Source organism: Pleurodeles waltl, chromosome 2_2, assembly GCF_031143425.1.
Source record: "Pleurodeles waltl isolate 20211129_DDA chromosome 2_2, aPleWal1.hap1.20221129, whole genome shotgun sequence".
Taxonomy (NCBI): domain Eukaryota; kingdom Metazoa; phylum Chordata; class Amphibia; order Caudata; family Salamandridae; genus Pleurodeles; species Pleurodeles waltl.
The window spans coordinates 500,073,457-500,098,037 of record NC_090439.1 but is presented as its reverse complement, the minus strand read 5'-3'; the positions used below and the strand labels follow the sequence as shown (position 1 = coordinate 500,098,037).

At 46.2% G+C, this 24,581-nt stretch overlaps 1 protein-coding gene across 1 annotated transcript in view; it reads left to right on the top strand.

The window, feature by feature from the left end:
• ROCK1 (Rho associated coiled-coil containing protein kinase 1) overlaps positions 1 to 24,581 on the top strand; it is a 1,374,854-nt gene that overhangs the window by 245,690 nt on the left and 1,104,583 nt on the right. The window contains exon 3 of the mRNA XM_069219991.1: positions 10,369 to 10,469. Coding sequence (XP_069076092.1) covers positions 10,369 to 10,469 — 101 coding nt within the window. The remainder of the gene's footprint in view (positions 1 to 10,368; positions 10,470 to 24,581) is intronic.

Genomic DNA, 24,581 nt, shown 5'->3' with positions numbered 1-24,581 from the left:
ATGCCCTGTTAAGATTTACTAGTTCTATTTTTTTTGCCCCTTGATAAGAATTTCCGGGAAGGATTTTGTTCACCTACTGCCTATTTTGGCCCAATAGAGACTTATATAATATAGAGTAGCATGCATGTGGTCATAACATGGTTTTGCGCTACCAAATATGATCCCAAATACAGCTGAGAACAACTATTGGATTCCAAATAATTAACAGCTCTTAACTATAACAAGTATTTGGCGGGCATTACTCAACCCGTTAAAACACCATCTTTTGGAAGGCACTGAATATACATCTAACTCGCATTTCTAAATTCCATAGTTTTAAAAAGCGACTCGGAGCATACATTTTAAAGCAAGCAGCCAGTAAGAAGTGCGTTATTGCTAAATATTTGATCGATTCCTTTTTCTAATTTTATCAGCAGCAGTGCTTTGAATCGGAGTTGTACGGTGGCAGTTTAACGTGGCTGTTTATACATCTGCTATTTGATTGGTAAATCTGCCATATGAAAAAAAACTATTGGTGCACATTAGGCAGATACAATGAATCCTATTACCCCTGCTACTGCCTGACTGAATGAGATTGTTTCAAACAATCTTCAAGTATAGTCAAGTTGCTGTATACAAATTCGTTAAACGCAGAAACAGAGGTTGGAAAGGGAGGGAATGGGCCTATGTATGCCAGTTTTTTATTGAAACTTTACTGCTGGTCTTCCAAACCATAGCTATTCACGATTCTTCTGGGCAGGTGGTGTGCAGTACCGTTGTATGTAATATCCTAACTTATCTTTCTAGGCAACTGTCACATGTTTTTATTTCTTCAGTATAACAGACTTTCAAAGTGGCTACATGTTATGTTAAGACATCCGAGGTATGTTCCTTCTGACATAACCTGACTTAATACGTAAAATAACCAGATTGTATGTCTAGAACGGCTATTTATTAGTGTGAGGTGTTTTCAGGATTTCTTGCAGTGTTGAGAGAAGTAAGGAACCTGCCCGGTGCTGAGGATTGTGATAGTTACTGTGATGCAAAAGTGCTACCAGTGACAGGTTAAACAGTATCTGTCTTATCAAAACAAAATCACCTAGAAGGCTGGCTGCTAAATGCATTTTCATAGCTGCTGGACAAACAACTTTAGTGGATATGGGGACTGCGTTTTGATCCTGGATTTTTCTTGACCGTTAAGAAATATTCAAAGATACCTTGGCATTTGTTTTTGCAGTTTTTTAATTAGCAATGTTGTACACATCACTGGGAATTTTTTTCTTCCTTTATGGACAGCGACAGATGTTCATAGTATCAGCATGAAAATTGAAGCAGTATCCTACCTTTATTGAGATTAATGATGTGAAAACGAAAGTTTCCTCCATCGGTGCACTTGATCCATCCACAGCAATTTCCCTCTTTCTCAAAGTTACCTTCTGTTTTCTTTTTGGCAACAGTTTGTGCAGCTCGGCCCACATAATATGATGTTAGGGCACAACCTACTCCCTCCCGCATTTATATTCTGCATCTGCAGGGCCTCAATGAAGGGATTGACGATTTACCGGCAAATACTATTAATTGTGCTTTGAGGGATGCAGTCGGGGACGAAAAAGCGAGATTAATATGGATTAAGGTGCTGGGCATGGGTTCTGCCTTGAATCTTGTGTAATATTATGGCCCTTTCACTGATGACGGGCAGCCAGTGAAACAACTTCACAACCTAGCCATGGATGCAGAAGTGCTCTTTATTTGGGGAGGGGATTTTAATTTAATTCAGGATCTAAAACTAGATTCTTCTAATAGATACAAAAAACAGATAATGCCCAAAACTAAATTAATTCTAACAGTTATTAAACAAACTTTTGCACTGGTGGACCCTTGGCACATATATTATTTGAACCACATGCAGTTTACTTGTTTTTTCACGCCAATTCAAATCAATACCGTTTCACGTCTTCATTTTTTCTCATGATGCATTCTATTAAGTGGGGAACTGTAGCCATTTGGGCGAAAGCCTTTTCAGACCAATTCAATAGTTTCACTTCTATTGCATTGAGGATTCTGCAGAGATGGCAATTCGATAAATCCTAGTGTCTGACCAGAATTGGTTAGATGATACAAGAATCTTTATAAAACATCTCTTTGAGAGTAACAAAAAAAGCGTTGTGTAGCCCCTGTTCCAGAGGGTTCTGCAGATCTGGTGCCTGTGAGGGACACCATTGGTGTACCTGAAAATGAGGTGACCCTTCATTGGTCTCTCTACCCGACAGTCGTGTTGGGATACCCTGTGGGAAGGTAGCCTCGTTCTAGCCTTGTTACCCCCACTTTTGGCCTGTTTGTGAGTATATGTCAGGGTGTTTTTACTGTCTCACTGGGATCCTGCTAGCCAGGGCCCAGTGCTCATAGACAAAACCCTATGTTGTCAGTGTGTTTGATATGTGTCACTGGAATCCTGCTAGCCAGGACCCCAGTGCTCATAAATTTGTGGCCTATGTGTGTTTCCTGTGTGGTACCTAACTGTATCCCTGAGGCTCTGCTAACCAGAACTTCAGTGTATATATTCTCTCTGCTTTTAAAATTGTTACTGCAGTCTAGTGACTAATCTTACCAATTCAGATTGGCACACTGGAACACCCTTATAATACCCTAGTATATGGTACCTAGGTACCCAGGGTATTGGGGTTCAAGGAGATCCTTATGGGCTGCAGCATTTCTTTTGCCACCCATGGGAGCTCAGACAATTCTTACACAGTACTGCCACTGCAGCCTGGGTGAAATAATGTCCATGTTATTTCAAAGCCATTTTTCACTGCACATAAGTAACTTATATGTCACCTATATGTCTAACCCTCACTTGGTGAAGGTTAGGTGCCAAGTTACTTAGTGTGTGGGCACCCTGGCACTAGCCAAGGTGCCCCCACATTGTTCAGGGCAAATTCCCCGAACTTTGTGAGTGCGGGGACACAATTACATGCGTGCACTACATATAGGTCACTACCTATATGTAACGTCACAATGGTAACTCCGAACATGGCCATGTAACATGTCTAGGATCCTGGAGTTGTCACCCCAATACCATTCTGGTATTGGGGTGACAATTCCATGCATCCCCGGGTCTCTAGCACAGAACCCGGGTACTGCCAAGCTCCCTTTCCGGGGTTTCCACTGCAGCTACTGCTGCTGCCAATCCCTCAGACAGGTTTCTGCCCCCTGGGGCCTGGGCAGCTTGGTCCCAGGAAGGCAGAACAAAGGATTTCCTCTGAGAGAGGGTGTTACACCCTTTCCCTTTGGAAATAGATGTGAAGGGCTGGGGAGGAGTAGCCTCCCCCAGCCTCTGGAAATGCTTTGATGGGCACAGATGGTGCCCATCTCTGCATAAGCCAGTCTACACCGGTTCAGGGATCCCCCAGCCCTGCTCTGGCACGAAACTGGGCAAAGGAAAGGGGAGTGACCACTCTCCTGACCAGCACCTCCCAAGGGAGGTGCCTAGAGCTCCTCCAGTGTGTCCCAGACCTCTGCCATCTTGGACGCAGAGATGTTGGGGCACAATGGACTGCTCTGAGTGGCCAGTGCCAGCAGATGACATCAGAGACCCCCTCTGATAGGTGCTTATATTTCTCAGTAGCCAATCCTCCTTTTTGGGCTATTTAGGGTCTCTACTCTGGGCTGTTCCTCAGATAACGAATGCAAGAGCTCACCAGAGTTCCTCTGCACTTCCCTCTTCGACTTCTGCCAAGGATCGACCACTGACTGCTCCAGGACGCCTGCAAAACCGCAACAAAGTAGCAAGATGACTACCAGCAACATTGTAGCGCCTTATCCTGCAGGCTTTCTCGACTGTTTCCTGGTGGTGCATGTTCTGAGGGCTGTCTGCCTTCACCCTGCACTGGAAGCCAAGAAGAAATCTCCTGTGGGTCGACGGAATCTTCCCCCTGCCAACGCAGGCACCAAACTTCTGCATCACCGGTCCTCTGGGTCCCCTCTCATCCTGACGAGCGTGGTCCCTGGAACACATGAGCTGGGTCAAGTGTCTCCCACAGCCCAGTGACCCTTCTGTCCAAATTTGGTGGAGATAAGTCCTTGCCTCCCCACGCCAGACAGTAATCCTGTGTACTGCGTGATCTGCAGCTGCTCGGGCTTCTGTGCACTTTTCCAAGACTTCCTTAGTGCACAGCCTAGCCCAGGTCCCCAGCACTCCGTCCGGCATTGCCCAACTCGCTGAGTTGGACTCTGACGTCGTGGGACCCTCCTTTGTGGGTCTGAGTCGACCGCTGTCCTCAGATCTTCTAAGTGCCTGTTCTGGTACTTCTGCGGGTGCTGCCTGCTTCTGCGGGGGCTCTGAGTTGCTGAACGCCCCCTCTGTCTCCTCCTCCAAGGGGCGACATCCTGGTCCTTCCTGGTCCCCAGCAGTACCCAAAATCCTCAACTACGACTCTTGCAGCTAGTAAGGCTTGTTTGCGGCCTTTATGCGTGGAAACAACTCTGCATCCTCCAGCACGCCGTGGGACATCTTCTGACCATAGGAGAAGTTCCTGGCACCGTCCGTCGTTGCAGAATCTTCGGCTTCTTCCACCCAGAGGCAGCCCTTTTGCACCTTCATCCGGGGTTTAGTGGGTTCCTGCCCTCCCCCCCTCCAGACACTTGCGTGACTCTTGGACTTGGTCCCCTTCCTTTACAGGTCCTCAGGTCCAGGAACCCGTCTTCAGTGTTTTTCTGGCAGTTGTCCTTGCAGAATCCCCTATCACGACTTTACTGTCTTTCTAGGGTAGTAGGGTAACTTTACTCCTACTTTTCAGGATCTTGGGTATCTTGGGCACCCATAGTGTTTTCAACAGTCCCAGTGACCCTCTACAACCTACCATAGGCCTGGGGTCCATTTGTGATTCACATTCCACTTTTGGAGTATATGGTTTGTGTTGCCCCTAGGCCTGTTTCTACCTATTACATTCTATTGTGATTCTACATTGTTTGCACTACTTTTCTTACTGTTACTTACCTGATGTTGGTTTGTTGTGTACATATAATTTGTGTATATTACTTACCTCCTAAGTGAGGGTATCCTCTGAGATGCGTTTGGCATATTGTCACTAAAATAAAGTACCTATATTTTTAGTAACTGAGTATTGTGTTTTCTTGTGATATAGTGCTATGTGATATAAGTGGTATAGTAGGAGCTTTGCATGTCTCCTAGTTCAGCCTAAGCTGCTTTGCCATAACTACCTCTATCAGCCTAAGCTGCTAGGAACACCTCTATTCTACTAATAAGGGATAACTGGACCTGGCACAAGGTGTAAGTACCACAAGGTACCCACTATAAGCCAGGCCAGCCTCCTACATACCCTTGCAGTCATCTTTGTATAGGCCCCGTTTGAGGAAGTAGTATAGGCTTGGCATGGTGTATTAATACCCAAAGTGGATGCCAATTGCTCCCCTTTATACATTTAAATCCAGTGCTGTGGGACAAGTGGGCTACCTTAGTACTTTTCTTTCATGTATGGAAATGTTTACAAAAATAAGCAAAGGTTTTGCCATAGTTATCACAACCATTAGAACCTTGAGTGCTGTCGAGCGTCAGAATTTGTGGAATGGTGATAGTTTTTAATCACTAATTCCGCACTTCTTGTTATTGTTAAGCTTAACTAATGATCAATATTTTTGTGTGAGAAAGCATTTATAAGATAAAGAATGGCTGTTGACCACAGAACAGGTGTTATCCCATTCTCATACTTTTTATTTCTTTTTCATTTTCTTCATCTCCTGGACATTTCTGGCACATATACACGAGGTTTCCTCTTAGAACAAGCCCTAATGTTTTTTCATAGCCCATCGTGGCCATAGTCCTTTGTGAAAAGGTGCCAATTGTTGCCCTTCTGACAAACCCATCGAAGGAGAAACAGTTAGTTATAACCTGGGTGGGTGTTAGACAGGGGCAGGGGTTGCTGGGGGGCACGGGAAAAAAATAATTAAATAACAATTAAAAACGTACCTCTGCTCCTGCGCCCCTCCTCTCCCGTTGCTGCTAGAGGCACAGGCTCCCAGCCTGCCCTGCGCCAATCCTGACGCTGCTCGAAGCAGCATCAGGATTGGAAGGGCGTGCCCAACCAGGGCGCTCCCAGGCAGACTGAGAGCCTGTGCAGGCTCTCTCCAGCCCAGCAACCGTATTGCTGGGCAGGAGAGAGCCTACAGTGCATGTGTGTTTGGCCGGCCTGAGACGGCTGGCCAAACACACATGCGCTCTGAGTAGAGTGCACAGAGCAAGCACTCGGCTCATCACCTCCAATGCCCCACCCCTTTTACACAGAAAGGATAATAAACAAAGTTTATTATCCTTTCAGTTTAACCTCTTCTGTGCCTTGGACGAGATGATCTCGTCCAAGGCTACAGTTCCCCTGTGCCTTGGACGAGATCATCTCGTCCATGGCACAGGGGAACTTGCGCGCCCCCGTGCACCCCTCCCCCCCCCCCCCAAGTCGGGGATGGAAGGGGAAGACCTTTCCCTTCCACCCCCCCCTGTGACGTCAGCGCGCGCTGATTAGTCACAGGGGCCTCCCTCGTCGCGCTGGAAGCTCTGCTTCCAGCGCGATTGAAAGAGAAATGCAAAAGCATTTCTCTTTCAATCACTTGGGAGGCCCGGAGGGGCTTCAAAGGGAAGGAAAAGTATTTCCTTCCCTTTGAAGTCTCTCCGAGGGTTTCAAAAGCCGGATTGCTTGCAATCCGGCTTTTGAAACCCTTCTAGACACCAGGGATTTTTTTTTTTTTACCTAATCTTCACATAAGGGAGCGACCCCTTGGGCAAGGGTCGCTCCCATGGGGGGAAAATTATATTTATGCCATTTCTGCCCCCCTTGGGGGCAGATCGGCCTATTATTAGGCTGATCTGCACCCGGGGGGGCAGAAACCTCTAGGCGCCAGGGGAAATTTTTTATTTTTTTGTTTGTTCGTTTTTTTATAGATGGGGAGCGACCCATCAGGCAAGGGTCGCTCCCCTGGGGGGCAAATTGTATTTAGGCCATTTCCGCCCCCCTTGGGGGCAGATTGGCCGATTTTAGGTCAATCTACCCCCAAGGGGGCAGAAACCGCTAGGCACCGGGAATTTGTTTTTTGGCTCCAATGGTCACGCAGGGGGAGCGACCCCGTAGGCAAGGGTCGCTCCCAGGGGGGGGTGGAGGTTGGGGGGAGAGAAATTTATTTTAGGCCATTTCTGCCCCCGGGGGGGGCAGAAACCTCTAGGCGCCAGGGCAAATTTTGTTTTGTGTTTTTTTTTTTTTTGTTTGTTTGGTCACTCCCCATCTCTAAAAAAAAAACAATCAGGCAAGGGTCGCTCCCCAGGGGGGCAAATTGTATTTAGACCATTTCTGCCCCCCTGGGGGCAGATTGGCAGAGTTTAGGTCAATCTGCCCCCAAGGGGGCAGAAAACACTAGGCACCGGGGATTTGTTTTTAGGCGCCAATGTCACGCAGGGGGAGTGACCCCGTAGGCAAGGGTCGCTCCCGGCGGGGGAGGGTGGGGGTTGGGAAGCAAATTTATTTTAGGGCATTTCTGCCCCCCCCCCTGGGGCCGGCTGAGCTACAGGCCAAACACCACAGGTAGGCACCTTGCAAAAAACACCTCTGTTTTCTGTGAAAAAATATGTTGTGTCCACGTTGTGTTTTGGGCCATTTCCTTTCGTGGGCGCTAGGCCTACCCACAGAAGTGAGGTACCATTTTTATCGAGAGACTTAGGGGAACGCTGGGTGGAAGGAAATTTGTGGCTCCTCTCAGATTCCAGAACTTTCTGTCACCGAAATGAGAGGAAAAAGTGTTTTTTGGGCCAAATTTTTATGTTTGCAAAGGATTCTGGGTAACAGAACCTGGTCAGAGCCCCGCAAGTCACCCCATCTTGGATTCCCTGGGTTTCTAGTTTTAAAAAATGCACTGGTTTGCTAGGTTTCCTCAGGTGCCGGCTGAGTTACAGGCCAAAATCCACAGGTAGGCACTGCTTTTTATAAAAAAATGTGATGTGTCCACGTTGTGTTTTGGGCCCTTTCCTTTCGTGGGCGCTAGTCCTACCCACACAAGTGAGGTATCATTTTTATCGGGAGACTTGGGGGAACGCTGGGTGGAAGGAAATTTGTGGCTCCTCTCAGATTCCAGAACTTTCTGCCACAGAAATGTGAGGAACATGTGTTTTTTTAGCCACATTTTGAGGTTTGCAAAGGATTCTGGGTAACAGAACCTGGTCCGAGCACCGCAAGTCACCCCTCCTTGGATTCCCCTAGGTCTCTAGTTTTCAGAAATGCACAGGTTTGGTAGGTTTCCCTAGGTGCCGGCTGAGCTAGAGGCCAAAATCTACAGGTAGGCACTTCACAAAAAACACCTCTGTTTTCTTCCAAAAATGTGGATGTGTCCACGTTGCGCTTTGGGGCGTTTCCTTTCGCGGGCGCTAGGCCTACCCACACAAGTGAGGTATCTTTTTTTATCGGGAGACTTGGGGGAACATAGATTAGCAAAACAAGTGTTATTGCCCCTTGTCTTTCTCTACATTTTTTCCTTCCAAATATAGGAGAGTGTGTAAAAAAGACATCTATTTGAGAAATGCCCTGTAATTCACATGCTAGTTTGGTCACCCCGGAATTCAGATATGTGCAAATAACCACTGCTCCTCAACACCTTATCTTGTGCCCTTTTTTGAAATACAAAGGTTTTCTTGATAGCTATTTTTTACTCTTTATATTTCAGCAAATGAATTGCTGTATACCCGGTATAGAATGAAAACGCACGTCAGGGTGCAGCTCATTTATTGGCTCTGGGTTCCTTGGGTTCTTGATGAACCTACAAGCCCTATATATCCCCGCAACCAGAGGAATCCAGCAGACGTAACGGTATATTGCTTTCGATAATCTGACATTGCAGGGAAAAGTTAGAGTAAAACGTAGAGAAACATTTATGTTTTTTTCACCTCAATTTCAATATTTTTCTTTTTCAGTTGTTATTTTCTGTAGGAAACCCTTGTAGGATCTACACAAATGACCCCTTGCTGAATTCAGAATGTTGTCTACTTTTCAGAAATGTTTAGGTTTCTGGGATCCAGCATTGGTTTCATGCCCATTTCTGTCACTGACTGGAAGGAGGCTGAAAGCACAAAAAATTGCAAAAATGGGGTATGTCCCAGTAAAATGCCAAAATTGTGTTTTCTGATTAAAGTCTGCCTGTTCCTGAACGCTGGGAAGCTGCTGAGTTTAGCACCGCAAACCCTTTGTTGATGCCATTTTCAGGGGAAAAACCACAAGCCTTCTTCTGCAGCCACTTTTTCAAATTTTTTGAAAAAAACGAAATTTTCACTGTATTTTGGCCAATTTCTTGGCCTCCTTCAAGGGAACCCACAAAGTCTGGGTACCTCTAGAATCCCTAGGATGTTGGAAAAAAAGGACGCAAATTTGGCTTGGTTAGCTTATGTGGACAAAAAGTTATGAGGGCCTAAGCGCGAACTGCCCCAAATAGGCAAAAAAAGGCCTGGCACAGGAGGGGGAAAAGGCCTGGCAGCGAAGGGGTTAACAGGATTTGCAGTGGTTGCTGCTGGGGTTGGGGGGGGGGGGTTGCTGACGCTCCCCCGCCCTTACGGAGGGGCTGCGTCTGGTGTTACATATGAAGAGAATGCACAACACTTGATTACTAGTAGGCTTCTGCCCCAATTTGGAAGTATTTAGCTGGACCTCAATTCCAGTTTATGGCTACAATAGGCGCCACAGATCTGCCTGAATTGCTATGTGCTTTCAGAATGTGGAACTTATTTCTACCCATTTTCCTCTGGGAACAAACCTAAAGGACTTGGTGAGAGACTGCTTGCTTGTACTTATGCCAACCATGTGTATGGGAGCTCCTAGCTCACCCAAGAAGTATTTTTCCTCATCAGAGGTTGGAGAAATACCGCTTCAGGAATCAACTGCTATCGGAGCAGTTAAGCAGAGAAGTTATTTAGCAAGGAAACAGGCTCCCTGCACACGCATTATATTCGGTTTATTGTCTTTTGAACCTACCTTTTTTTAGCACAGGTTCAGCACCCTCGAGGGCCTTCGTTATAACAGGATTGAGAACGGTTTGATTGATCCTAGCATGTGCCCACTGTCTACCCGTGTTTGCGCTTGGTTTTCTCTTTAGGTAACAGTACAGCTGGCATCCCTCCATTCAGGCTGTTTCCCTACGCCTTGTTCCGAACCAATTTTCATTTTTTACCTCAAAATACTCGGCATGCGCATGTCTCCTTTTTCTGCTGTTTCACCTATACCAAGAGAACGCCTCAGTATATGCTTCTGTTAGAAATGCAGTTAAAGTAAGAGTTGTTAAATATTGTAGGGAAATAGACTGAAAATGATTATTTATTTGAACAGCGCATGTTTTTTTGCCCTACAGATAAAGACACAATAAGTAAAATAAGAGATTTGCGCATGAAAGCTGAAGATTATGAAGTAGTGAAGGTGATTGGCAGAGGAGCTTTTGGTGAAGTTCAGTTGGTAAGTTTTTCCAACTTTTCATTTTGCCTGTTTGTCACTGAAAATCAATCCCCTGTTGCTGATTGATTTTAAGAATGGAGTGCTCATTTATTGATGTACCCTTAAGTATGTTTTACTGTATTCTTCCAGGACACTCTTTTTATGTTGTTCAGCAGCTGGCTTCATTGTCTTCAGTCCAACCTCAGACCTGGCATTTGTCCAATTTAGAGAGAACTGGATGCTATCCATTTCATTGAATATTCGCCATCAAAACAGACATACATCCTGGAAATTGTAGAGGCACCTCGAAAGTATAACCATTTTGATCAGAGCAACTCTTACCACAGATAGGGAGTCGTGAATGCAATGAGCACCCACCCATGTTAAAATTAAAGTACCCTTTTTTTCAAGTACCACCCTGATTACCTGATATTTCAGAAACTCTGTGTGCCACCTTAAACAGAGTTCCAGGAGTTCAGGCCCCAGAACATCAGCACATTTTGTGAAATTCCCTATGTATAAAGAGATTTCAGATAGTACTGGAAAATACAATTAATTGCTGATTAAATATAGTACACATATCCATTCTCGTCCGCACTATTTAAAAATAGTTATCCTTGATCTATATGCACCAAGACCCAAGCCAGCTTTCTCCCTGACTTATCACCTTTTCTGATTGATACTTCTACCTGCAGATTCCCTGCCTCTTAAACTTCACAGGCACCAGTTTAGATCTGGAAAACTTTCCCAGCACATCTCGGTGGCCCCATCAGACACTGTCTTTGCCTCTTCCTCCCTCTAGAAGTGACGGCACAGAGCCCTAAATGGGGTTCACCCTGGGCAAATGATATAAATTTTCTTTTTCCACGCCTTTTGATGAAGATCTGGAGCTTAGCTCCCAGACTGTCAGTTTTTCACAAACCTCCAAAAATGCTTTTTCAGTGACAATGCACAAGACCTGTATCCTCCAAAGACCTATAGGTTTCAAACTGTGCTGCACCTGCAGAAAGCAGTTGTCTGTCACAGACACACATGATGTCTCTTTGGTGTGTCAGACCCAAGCATAATTTGAAGTCCTGTGACAGATGCTCCCTGATCCACCTGAAGGCCATTAGGGAGTGTAAGACAAAGTTGTACATCGATGAGTGCAAGAAGTGAAGCCTGTCCCACTCCAGGTCACAGGCCTATTTCCTTTTTTTCCAAAGTGTGGACCCTGCCTAGGTCTCGGTCCCCAGGTAAGTTTGAAGGTGAATTTCAGTGACAGATCTCATCTAAACACAAGACATTTAGATGGCAGGCCTATCCTTGTCGCTCCTGCTCCTGGGAGAGATTGCACAGTCTGCACTGGGAAGGCGAGGCTCCACACCAGTCATCTGACTCTGACGGTATTCCATAGCTGGCGCCTGTGCAACCTGAATTTCCCAGGCCATCCTTTATTCTACAACAGTTAAAGACCTTCAAGGAAGCAGTTTGCTTGGGCTATTCAGGTGCCCTATTGTAGTTTCTTGGGCCCAGTGGATCGGCTGTAGTTCCGCCAGCAGGACCTTTATTTGTACCGGTTGATCACATTGAGCCTCCTCCTGGCCCCATGCTTCGGCTTCTTTGCCAAAGGCCATTGTAGCATAGGTTGGCACCAGCCTTGCCTCCATTGACATCCGTTCCGGATCTGATCCAGATGTTCAATTTGGAGCAAACTTTAGCTAGAACTCAACCATTGTCTCGTACCGCTATTACTAAGGCTCACCTAGTGGTGTTGGAGGCCTCTCTGCCAGTGCCATGTGCCACTATCTTTGGTGCCTTAAAGCCTTATGCTTTCAGATGCTATATAGCACACTATTTCACATCACCGAAACAGTGTTGTTGATTGGGAGGCAGAAAGTTCTTTGCCAACTCACTGTACTGCTGATGGACTGAGTTTAGACTTCCAAAATGCTAGAGATCTTGACACATTACCAGAGATGTAATTGGACTCTCCTATGGGACCTCCTACCTGAGGAAAGTGCCTCCTTTGCCGCATTAACAGATGGACACTTGAGGCATTGGACCTGTAGTTGCCAACTGTGGAAATACGGCTAGCCTACTTACTAAACGTTTGGAAGCTAACACTGCAACTTCAGAGCCTTTGTTATCTTTCAGTGAGACCCTAAAAGACCTTTTTACTGTGGCTTCGATCTCTGAATGCCTGTTGGACTATTATGCTCTTTGGGGTATGGTGAGCTAGATGTTACCCACCCTCCCAGAGAAGCTTAATAAGAATCCCTGTCAACAAACAGACCAAAACAGTCAAGATGAGAACAAACATGTTTTGTGGGGAAAGCTGGATGCCACATATTCTGTAAGTCTTACTAGGGTAAAGTGCAGTGAATTGTTATGCTTGGATGCGCACAGCGTGTTTCTCTGGGGATGTGAAGGCATCCCTCATGGATATTCCCTTTGATCTCCTTGAAGCTGTTTGGTTATTAGGCGGGAGCAGCTTCTAATTGGTAAAACAAGTGCTTTGCTAAGCCTTGATCCTTGAGCCTTCTCTCTCTGGTGTGCTACTTCAGTCAACAGTACTAGAACTTCATGGGTGCTCCTGGGACCTGGCTTATCACCAGAGACAGTCATCTCAGCCTGGGCAGTCAATCCTTCCCTTTTGAGGCTCCAGGAGGCATGGTTGAAAGCAGATATGGGGTCACCCACAACATGGGCAGTCTTTGTCTTCCCCTTTCCCTGCCACTTCCAAGCTACACAAACTTCCTCATCAGGAGTCTCATGCAACATTTGAAAGGCAGAATACACTTGCACCTTCCCAGCTGATCTGCAGTTACCATGACCCTGTGGGACGTGCAGGTTTTCCCTCATGGTTATGCCATTCCCTTTCTGTCAACCCACCTCTATAGTTCCTCCTGTTTTCACTCAGACCATGAAAATCAGGAACAGACTTCCATCTTTGCCAAAGAAGTTCAGTTGTTACTGGGCAATGTGGCAATAGAAAGTCCCAGAGAAAGAGAGGGGTGTAAATGGTGCTACTACTCTTACTTGTGGTGCCAGAAAATGATGGTGCTGTAATATTGATTTTGGCTGTTTTGCTACTCAAATGCTTTCCTTGGGATGACAAATGTGAAAATGATGACTGGTCCAAGCCCTCTCTGCCCTGTATTCTGAGGATTTGACAGTGTTCCTGGACTTGTAGAACAATACTTACATGAACCCGTCCTGCAGTACTACATGCGGTTTCTCCACTTCAGTGGAGGGGAAGAAACACTTTTCATTCCCCATCCTGCCTTTCAGCTTCATCTTGTCTCTCTTGGTGCTTATAAAGGCATTGGCAGTGTTCGTGGTCAATCTTTGCAGATAGGGAGTGCACAGATTTGCATACCTCAACAGCTGGGTATTAAAGGTGATCTTGTTGTGGACCAGCTATAGACTACTACCTTCCTCTTGTCTTCCTTAGGGTTCCCCTTTAATGAAGTGAAATCCCAACAGCAGTCAGTTCAGAGGATTTCCTGTTTAGGGGCTATTTTTGGCAGACTCTTGTCCATAGACTTTATACTCTTGCAGTGAATCTGGGACATTCAGAATATGACCTTGATATTTCAGGCTCGGTCCTAAGATCTGGCCCAGATGGATCTGAGGTCTCTCTGTATTTTGGTCTTATGTATCCTGCTGGTGCCTCATGCCCAATGGCATAAGCAGACTGTGTAATGGAACTATTTTAATGGCCTTTAATGGGCTTGGCAAAGGGGTAGCTTTGAGGCAACATCTGTGTGTCAGATGAGCAGTTGGGACCTTTAGTGCCAATTGAAAGGCTCTGCCCTGACCTGTGGAAGGCCATTCCCTCTACCCCAGGAAGAGTTCACAGTGTTACAGATGCATTGACTCTCGCCCACCTGGGCAAGGTGGATATCCGAGGCCTCTGGTTAGTGCTGGAGCAGAGGCAATAATTCAGTCTTCTGGGGCTATGTGTTATCCTCTCGACTGTGAAGGCCTTTCTACCTTGCATCAAGGGCAGCAGGTACAGGTTGACACACAGCTTGACAGGCATGTGGTACTGTAATAAAACAGGGTAGTGTAAGGTGACATATGCAGTTCCAGGAGATAATGAGACCCTTGCACTGGATGAACCTTCAGGGAACTTCCTTTACTGTTAGCCATCTGCCAGGTTCCATAGATACCAGAGTGGGCAAGCTCAGTATACACCATCTAGCTAACCATAAGTGGCGTCTGTACCTAAAAGTGGTTTAAAGTGTATTTGGCAGTAGGATGTGCTTTGGCTAGATCTTTACACCTTCCGAAAACACTTGTGAAGCATTTTGTACTCTAAAGTTTGTGCTTGAAGTAACACTGGAGTCCCTGTTTTACCTGTCATTAAACTCCAGTCCTCTTCACATAGTTTTGCCTCTTCTCCTGCTTCCCTGAATTCTGAAGATGATCTAGAAGGGCTAGCTCCACCCATTCTGATAACCTAAGAGAGAGTTACGTTTTCCTACTTGCTCAGTCTACAGTAGGACAGGCTTCTACACCAGAACCTCTATAACCTACATATCCATTCATGGATATTGAGCAGAACCAGATGTGTTGATTCGATCTCTCTTGAGCAAGTTGTGGATGTCATCTTGGCTGCTCGCTGTTAGACCATGAAGGTGATACATTCTGAATGTTCAGCAAAGTTTCTGGCCCCATGCAAGGCCCATCAGGTCGAATAACTGCAAGCTACACCTTCTGAAGATCTTCTATATGATCTTCTATATGTCCTCTGTTTGGAATGGAAAGGCCTTGACCATAGGCACATTTAGCACTCATTATTTAAGTCTCACTAAGGCTTACATATATGTTTTTCCTGTATTCTCGTATGCTGCAGTGGGACCTTATTTTCATTCTTAACTTATTTTTTACAGCATAGTTTATTGAATTTTAAGTCAACAGTAAAGTAGACAATAAACATTGAAACATAAAAGTGAGTCATCCAACACTCCCATCCCACGGTTCCTCAGTCAGTACCACCCACTAAAGAGAAACACCAGGTTATCTGCATCTTGAACTAAAGCAACCCAATCTCAGCAAGCAAAGTCAGGCTTGGAAGCTATGAATGTTTTTGTCAAGGCTATCTTGTTGACTGTGTAACGTATCTGTATTGATCCCGCGGTAGTGCCCTCTGGGTTCCCAAATTTTGCAAAAATTATCCGTCCACACCTTCAAGATTTACTGCCTCCATTCTCAGACCTGCGGAGAGGGTCCTTTTGCCTGCACACTTGTTTGACGTAAAGGCCACTCCTCTGAGCCTCCATCTTTTAGGCAATATTGCTCTGGTATTTAATCTAAAGATAAGGAATCAGTGATTTGAAGTATCATAGAGACGAACAAGTTAGTTACTTAAGTAGCCTTCTTCCTGGTGAATAATCTTCCTAGCCTCAAATTCTTCGTTCTCACCCTCCTCCTTTCTCTGGGGAGGAGCTGGGGTCCATGTTAGATTTTGCACACTGTCACTGTTGGCAAGCTGTTATTGGTGCTCTGCATCTAAGGGTGTAAGATGCACTCCTCTAAACTGATAACATTGCAGTTGAGTGGGGCCTACAAATGTATCTCCACCATCAGTTCTGGGTTAGGTGTGCAAGGCTGCCATGTCGTACAGTGGTGTCACCTACTGGCCCTCAGGAGCAGTTACTGGAAAAAAGTTTCTAGGTCCAGGCTGGCTTTTTAGGGATCCGTGGTTAAATAGTGTGTCCCCCAGAAAGAGTGTTAACAGTGGTGAGTTACTTGCTCATCAGGAAGAGGTATAAATTGTCTTTCTGATGTTTATTGTAACACTTCATCTAAGCACTTAGCTAAAATGAGATGTTTGTTACTTCTTTGGCCCTGCTTCAGAGGAAGTATCTTTTTTTACAACTGTACTATGGAAAGCATCTGATGCCTTGGAATTGATGTTGCACTCTGTAGAGGTGAAGTCCAACACTTTAGCAAATATCTTGCAGCCTTCCCCCTCAGTAGCATTCACTGAAGCTCTCTTGAATCCTGTCACACCTGCAAAGGAGAAACCCCTTTTGAGGTCGTTAGTCCAAAGACAGTTTGCAAGAAGTCCTAGGCTAGCTCATCCCCGCCACAGGTGTTCTGGTAGTTGATAGCTGCTGGTTGGCCACATGTTCATTGAGACATACATTTTCAATCCACTGCTGCCTTGAGGCTCAATCCTGGAGTGACTAAACCTTTGGCCTGGACTGTGTTGCATGATTTCCTTGAATAATTGTCAGTGTTAAGTCCCACTTCTAAGGGTATTGTATGGGGACTTGTTCATCATGTGAGGAATTTGAGCGAACTTGTATCCATCAAAATTGAAAATGACTTGCCTTTGTTAGCATTCTTTCCTTTGAATACTTGTAACTGCAAATTCCTTACCTTGTGAATCCTCCCAGAACCAGACTGGATCCGGAAACTCTTGCAATAGTAGTAAGTTGTGCCATCAATGGATTTTGTGACTCCTTATCTAAAACAAAAGGGTCTGGATGTTGTCTGTAGCTCCTGAGAGTTTGGGAAAATAAATGTAATAATGAGAACAGTGCTGTCTGATAGAAACTTCTAGCTGCAGATACCTTACCTTAGAATATTCCCCAAACATCAGACTGGTTCCGGAAATGTACGAGCAATACCACTGCGCACTGGTAGTTAGTGTCTTTTGGCTTCATGTTGGCATTGTCTGCACGGGATATGATGTGCCCTGTGCCCAAATAGGCGTCACCCCAGCAATCTGATGTCAGTTCTTTCTTTCCGTGCCCGTCAGCGCAGTCCTGAAGAGCTGCCCACAGTCATTTTTTAACTGACTTTTTTTTCTCTAATTCTGTCAAGACCTTATTTGAGAATTCTAACTCCTGTCATGTTAGTTCTCCCAAAAAGCCCATATGCTTCAAACCATGTGGTGCCTGTTACAGGCAGATGTCTGTAAATGACCTGCATTTGATTAGCCTCTGTTGTCTGAAGCAGGACCAAAATGCCAAGTTCTGCAGGGATTGCTGCAACATGAATCCTAAGATGCTCAGGGAACAGTCCCTCAAGCTCCTTGCCACCTGACATCTGATGACCCTGCAATGCTCTCGATCTCAGTTGCAGAGAAAGTGCTAGGAGCACTCGTTAGAGCCACTTCTGACAATATCCGTCTTGATCCCAGTCATCAGGTAAGTCCCACAAAAAAGTTGTGTAAGAAATCGAAATGTTCTTCAGCTTCGCCACACCAGTCCAAGTCATTGGACCAGACACAGGAGCATCAGCACTCTAGGCTTGGCTCCGCAGTGGAGCCTGTTCTAGGGTCGTCTTTGCATCTCCCAGAGATTCCTGGCACCGGAGAGGCCCCTGCCCAACTCAAGTAGTTTTAAGAGGCTATGCACCTTGTATTTGGTCGGCCAGCCGCTCTGGAGCATCTGCGGGCCCCACGGGTACAGGAGGGATACCTACTTTTTTCTAGCTGGTGGGTACGCCCTTGGCACCAGTCAAGCCCCTTGGATCCAGTTCGTACAGTGTCTGATGCAGCACTGGCCGCGAGGCCGCACCTGCTCCAGTGCCATTTCTTCTAACATTGCAGACGTCCCGTGATGGCCCAAGCCCCATGGTTAAACCTGACTTCAACACAGAGGTTGATGGGCGTTGCCTGACGCAGACTCTGGGGCCCACTGTTACCATGACTTAGGAGTCTGAGCCAGTGCCTTTTTCTTTTGACAGGCCCGGAGAGGGTGAGGGGTCAGAGGACCCTTATGGTTATCATATAGAGGATAATTGGTACGAGGAACTGGCAGATGTTCACCCTACCATGGCTACGGAGGAGGGTCCTGCATTTGCACTGATGGTGCTGAAGACAGCTGAGGTCCAGGTCCTTCAATTGCCCACAGTGGCAGTCAAGATGAACATGGTGCTTCAGCTGGGAGTTGCCTCTTCAGAACCTTTACTCCCATTTAGTGAAGCCCTTACAGATGGCCTACTTGGGGCCTGGTCCAAGCCCAGCACAGGGGCTCCTTTACACAGAACAGTTTCCGCTGCCGTTGCCCTGCTCCTGAACACCCTAATTTCCTCATCTAGCATCCCACACTGGAGAGCTTGGTGGTCCTAAGCCACTATTTCCAGACTCAACCCCAGCCCATTCTACTCCACCGATTGGGAATCCAAAAGGCTTCGGAAAGAGGGTTTTCTTTTCTGCCAGCTTAGCACTGTGATTGGTGAACACTGCACGCCTTTTGGGCTCAAAGCAAAATACTGTATTGGATTTGGTTGCGCAAGTGCTGCGCATGATCTTGGAGGAGGCCTGAGCGGTACTCTCTCTAGCAATTGCTGATGGGTGAGATACAGAGAAGTTTACCATCACATGTGGGCTTGGCACAACCGACTTGCTGGGCAGAGCAAATGCATTTTGGTAGCATTGAATGAGAACCACTTGCTTCTCTGGGGATGTCCACGCTTCGATCATGGATCTGTCCTTTGATGGCTCTCGCCTCTTTGGTGAGAAGGCACGCCCAGCACTAGAGCAATTTAAGGAAAGTAGAGCTACAGCCAGGTCCTTGGGCTTATCCATGGCCCATCGCCAACCCCAGTCTGCCTTGCGCCACCTCCATGGCTACATTAGGGGCTACCAGCCACGTCCTTTCCCACCCTGAAGCCAACAGGGTGCCCAACCTTTTTGTGGCCACAGTCTGAACAGATAACGTTGGGACCACCAGCCAGAGGCTTGGTCAGTCCACCACTCCCCCTGGCAGTTGCAGACTCAAAACCCCTTATACCAGCATTGGGCATCCAGTGGAAGGCAGGACCTGCCATCACCTGCCCCACTGGAAGTCGTTAACCTTTGATAAATGGTTGTTTTTTGCAAATCATCAAGGAGGGCTCCTCCGTCCTTTTCCTGGAAACCCCCTCATTCATGGCATTCACTTACAACTGGCTGAGTGCAGGCCATTTCTCCTTGCTCTGTCAGTGTTGTTTGTTTTGGCCAAAGGAGTCATCAACAGGGTGCCGGCATCAGCAGTATGTCGTGGTTGCTATCCCTGCTACTTTCTGGTGCCCAAAAAAGGAAGAAGGCCTTCATGCTGTCCTCTACCTGTGCTATGTCAACTTCTTCCTGAAAAAGGAGAAGTTCAAAATGCTCGACTTAGCTCTGTCCTGTCTGCCCTGGATCTTAGAGACTGGTTGGTGGGGTTGGACTTGCACGATGCATATTTTTACATTACTGTGTGCCAGCCTGTTGCGCTAACTTCAGTTCACTGTGGGTGTAGAGCACTTCCAGTTTGCCATACTCCCCTTCGGCCACACCAGTGCCCAACAGATGTTCGCGAAAGTGATATTGGTGGTTGCCGCACATCTGCAGAGGGCAGGGGTTCCAGTCTTCCCCTACATTGACGATTGGCTGTTGAAGGTATGCTCAACCCAGGCAGTTGTCTGCCACTTTCCAGACTGTGGCAGACCTACTGCATTTGCTGGGGTTCACTATAAAAGTGCTGAACTTGCATGTGACTCCCTCTCAGGTGCTTCTTTTCATCGGAGCAGCTCTGGGCATAGTGCAGTTTCCATACTTTTCCCCCGAACGACGAGACCACAATATTTATACTAGGGTACTGATGTTTCAACATCCTGGATTTTGGTGAGACTAACTGAGGCGAAGTCGCATCCTTCTTGTGACAAATGCCTGTTGGCAAATGACGGCTCTACAATAGGACCAGCATTTCCAGAGGGCACAACATCAGTGGAATATGTCTGAAGTGCCCTACATTTCAGAGGAAATTGAAAATGACACATTGGTGGCTGACGAACCACGATCGGGTCAGCGGCAGACCCCTCTCCCTTCCCTAACCAGAGCTGACTGTAGTGACATATATCTCACTCCTGGGTTGGGGAGGACAATTGGGAGAGGTGGAAATTCACAGGACTCTGCTCTCGATCAGAGTCTGGGTTTCACATCAACCTACTGGAGCTACTGGGTATCTGGTTGTCAATGAAAGCCTTTCATCCTACAATCCAGGCAAAGCCTAGTGCAGGTGTTCGCAGACTAAATCACTGCCATGTGGTACTGCAACAAACAGGACAGTGTGGGGTCATGGACCCTTTGTCAAGAGACTCAGCAGCTCTGGACATGGGTGGAACATCTGGGCATTTCCCTGGTGGTTCAAAACCTTGCAGGGCTCTTGGAACGTCATGACAGGCGAACGCAGCCGTCTATGGCTAATGGATCATAAAAGGCATCTCTATCCGGAGATGGTGCAAGGTCTCTTTAAAGAGTGGGGAGCGCCTTGGTTAGATCTGTTTGGCACAGCCGAGAACGTGCAGTGGCAGCCATTTTGCATAATGAAATTGCCATGGCGGATCTCACTCTTTCTTGAGTGAACTTAGACATTCTGTATGCCTTTCCACCCATACAGCTCCTGCCCAGAGTTCTCAAAAAGATCCAGAACGACCAGGCCCAAGTGCCCAAGTCATCCTTTTGTCTTTGGGTTGGTAATGGAGAGGTTAGTATCCCAAGCCTCTAAGCATGAGCACGGTCCTCTGTTCAGGCTGCCCCTTTGGGAGGATTTCCTGTTTCAACAACAGGAGAGGGTTTTGCACCTGAAAATGTACACCCTCCACCTTCATGCGTGGGGATTTAGCGGTGACAGTTGACAGCTTTCAACCTTCGTCCCAAAGTCTGTGATGTTGTTATTCTGAGAGCTAGGCATCCCTCCACCAAGACGTATATACCTAGTGGTGGGACAGATGTCCTCTCCCCCAGCCCCAAAGCCATTTGTCATGCTCGAGTGGGATCCTAACCTGGTTCTTATCTTCCTCAAATGGTCTCCCTTTGAGCTGCTACACAACTGCTCACTCTGCTTGCTGACCATTGAAACGGTCTTTCTGGTGGCTATACCATCTGCCAGGTGGACTATTGAACTACAGGCCCTCTCTGTACAACCTCATTATGCCACCTTTCACCCAGACAAGCTAGTTCTTAGGAACTAAGCCTCTTTCCTTCTGAAGGGTGCAACAACTTTTCATGTAAAACTTCACCTTGTCTACCCTTCTAAGAAAGAAGAGGGACTCCACCGCCTGGACCCAAAAAGAGCTTTGTTCTACATTGAACGAACAAGAGATCCGAGTGATTGATCTACTTTGTTGGATGTGTGGAAGGAATAAAAAGGCAAGCCAGTGCAGAAACAGACTATCTCATGATGGATAGTGCTTTGTATAAAAAAATCTGTTACGCATTGGCCAAGAAGCAACCCCCTGAGGGTTTGTATGCACACTGTACAAGAGCCAAGGCTGTGACCGCTGTGTGAGCTTGCGGAGTCCCTAACTGGATGCCTGTCAGGCAGCAGTGTTGGTAGCTTTGCACACGTTCACCAAGCACTACTGCCTAGATGGTCAGATCCGTTGTGCCAGGCACCTCGACTTTTTGGTCCTGTCTGACTTTTTTGTCTAACTCGTTCGCAAACCCACCTCCAGGGAGTTATTGCTTTGGTATCTATTCTAAGGTAAGGTATCAGTTGCTAGATATCTCTGTCAGATGAATAAACCACTTACCTTTGGTAATGTCTTTTCTGGAAGAGACACTGTCTAGCCTCAGATTCCTTCCCAACTCTACCATCCGCCTACTCTGCGAACTGAGACATTAAGGTCACCTTTATGTTGGCCTTAGTACTGCACACCAGTATGTCTGCATTCTTTGTGGCTCTGTGCTTCTAGTGTGAAAGGTTTTGGAAAGAAACTGAGAGCGTGCTGGGGAGGCACCTGTATAGGGGCAGCGCATGTCATATCCAGTGCAGCCACCACAAAGCTGAGTGACACAACATAGTAGTGCACAGGGACACCGCTCAGGAATTGTCAAGTCTAACTCCTAGGAAATATTAGTAAAGGTAGTAGTTCCCAAACGTTTTAGAACCATGACCCACTTTTTAGAAAGTCAAACTTCTGCAACGCGCCTACCTTTAATGGACATGGGTGGGGGCAATTTTTTTAATGTCATTAAAGCTTTGTGTGCTAGCGCATTGTCATCTACACATACCAGATTTCCATTGAAATGGCCACTAACTGTAAAAAGACACAGTTTTACTGATTCAACTATACAACACACAAAGGTTAATGTGTTGAAATCAGGTTTCTATGAATATTTATCATTTGTGCATCACAAAGTGAAGTGTCTTGATTTGTTTGGATGTTATTAAAATTTCTTTTCCAGCACACTTCAGAATTAAAAACAGATGTAATTTTTGTGTTCCTAACTGCGCAATACATGCATTTCATTTACATTTATTTATGTTTTGTATGTTGCAAAAAACAGCACCATACTGCCTTTCCTTTCACATTCCCTGTACTCCAGCAAGATTGTTGAATAGTTAACTTTAAAAACTCCTCTCCTCTGCAGTCAGAGAAAGGAAAGTAAAGTAAACCCCAATCCCACAGCAATTTCAGAAGGGGAAAAACCACTAACAACACGGTTAGGGTTCAGGGACGGGGGGTAGTTTTCAGGACAGGATAGGTATTAGGGTTTAGGGCGAGGTGGGTGATCGGGGTAGTTTTTAGTAAAGCGCAGGGTAGGTTTTCGGACAGGGTAGGTTTTGGGGGGCAGGGTAGTTTGTAGGACAGGGTGGGGTAGAGTTTAGGGCAGGGTAGCTTTTAGGGGATGGGTTAGGGTAGATTTTAGGACAGAGTAGGTTTTAGGTTTTGGGAGGGTCAGGGTAGATTTTAGGACAGAGTAGGTTTTAGGTTTTGGGAGGGTCAGGGTAGTTTTTAGGACAGGTTAGGTTTTACGGTTTAGGACGAGGTGCTCAGGGTAGTTTTTAAGACTGGGCGGGGTCGGTTTTAGGGCAGGGTAACTTTTAGGGTTTAGGGTGGGGGTGGGGGCAGGGAGTCGGGGTCGTTTTTAGGACAGGGTAGGTTTTACAGTTTAGGTTGAGGTAGTTTATAGGACAAGGCAGGATATTTTTTAGGTTTCAGGGCGGGGCCTGGGTAGTTTATAGGACAGAGAGGGATCGGTTTTAGGACAGGTTAGGTTTTACGGTTTAGGACGGGGGGTCGGGTAGTTTTTAAGACTTGGGGTAGGTTTTGGGACAGGGCAGTGTAACTTCTAGGGTTTAGGGTGGGAGCGGAGAGTCAGGGTAGTTTTTAGGGCAGGGTAGGTTTTAGAGTTTAGGGCAGGGGTTGGGTTAGTTTTTAGGACAGGGTGTGGTCGTTTTTAGGACAGGGTGTGGTCGTTTTTAGGACAGGGTAGGTTTTAGGCTTAGGGCGGGGGAGGGGTAGTTTTTAGGACGGGGAGGTTTTAGGATGAGGTAGGGCGGGTGGTTTAGAGCTCAGGGCAGTGGATGGAAGGAGCAGTTTTAGGGGCTTGGGCGGTTGAAGTATGGTGTCAGATGTAGGGGGCAGGGCCCGGGAGAACTTACCACGCAAGTTCCTTTACCAAACATGCTTGTCCAATTAAGTATGTTGTAAAGGAATGCGTGGTGAAGACGTGGTCGTTGTAGAGACCACGTTGTAAAGGCATGTGTGATATACAGGGAGTGCAGAATTATTAGGCAAGTTGTATTTTAGATGATTAATTTTATTATTGAACAACAACCATGTTCTCAATGAACCCAAAAAACTCATTAATATCAAAGCTGAATATTTTTGGAAGTAGTTTTTAGTTTTAGCTATGTTAGGGGGATATCTGTGTGTGCAGGTGACTATTACTGTGCATAATTATTAGGCAACTTAACAAAAAACAAATATATACCCATTTCAATTATTTATTATTACCAGTGAAACCAATATAACATCTCAACATTCACAAATATACATTTCTGACATTCAAAAACAAAACAAAATCAAATCAGTGACCAATATAGCCACCTTTCTTTGCAAGGACACTCAAAAGCCTGCCATCCATGGATTCTGTCAGTGTTTTGATCTGTTCACCATCAACATTGCGTGCAGCAGCAACCACAGCCTCCCAGACACTGTTCAGAGAGGTGTACTGTTTTCCCTCCTTGTAAATCTCACATTTGATGATGGACCACAGGTTCTCAATGGGGTTCAGATCAGGTGAACAAGGAGGCCATGTCATTAGATTTCCTTCTTTTATACCCTTTCTTGCCAGCCACGCTGTGGAGTACTTGGACGCGTGTGATGGAGCATTGTCCTGCATGAAAATCATGTTTTTCTTGAAGGATGCAGACT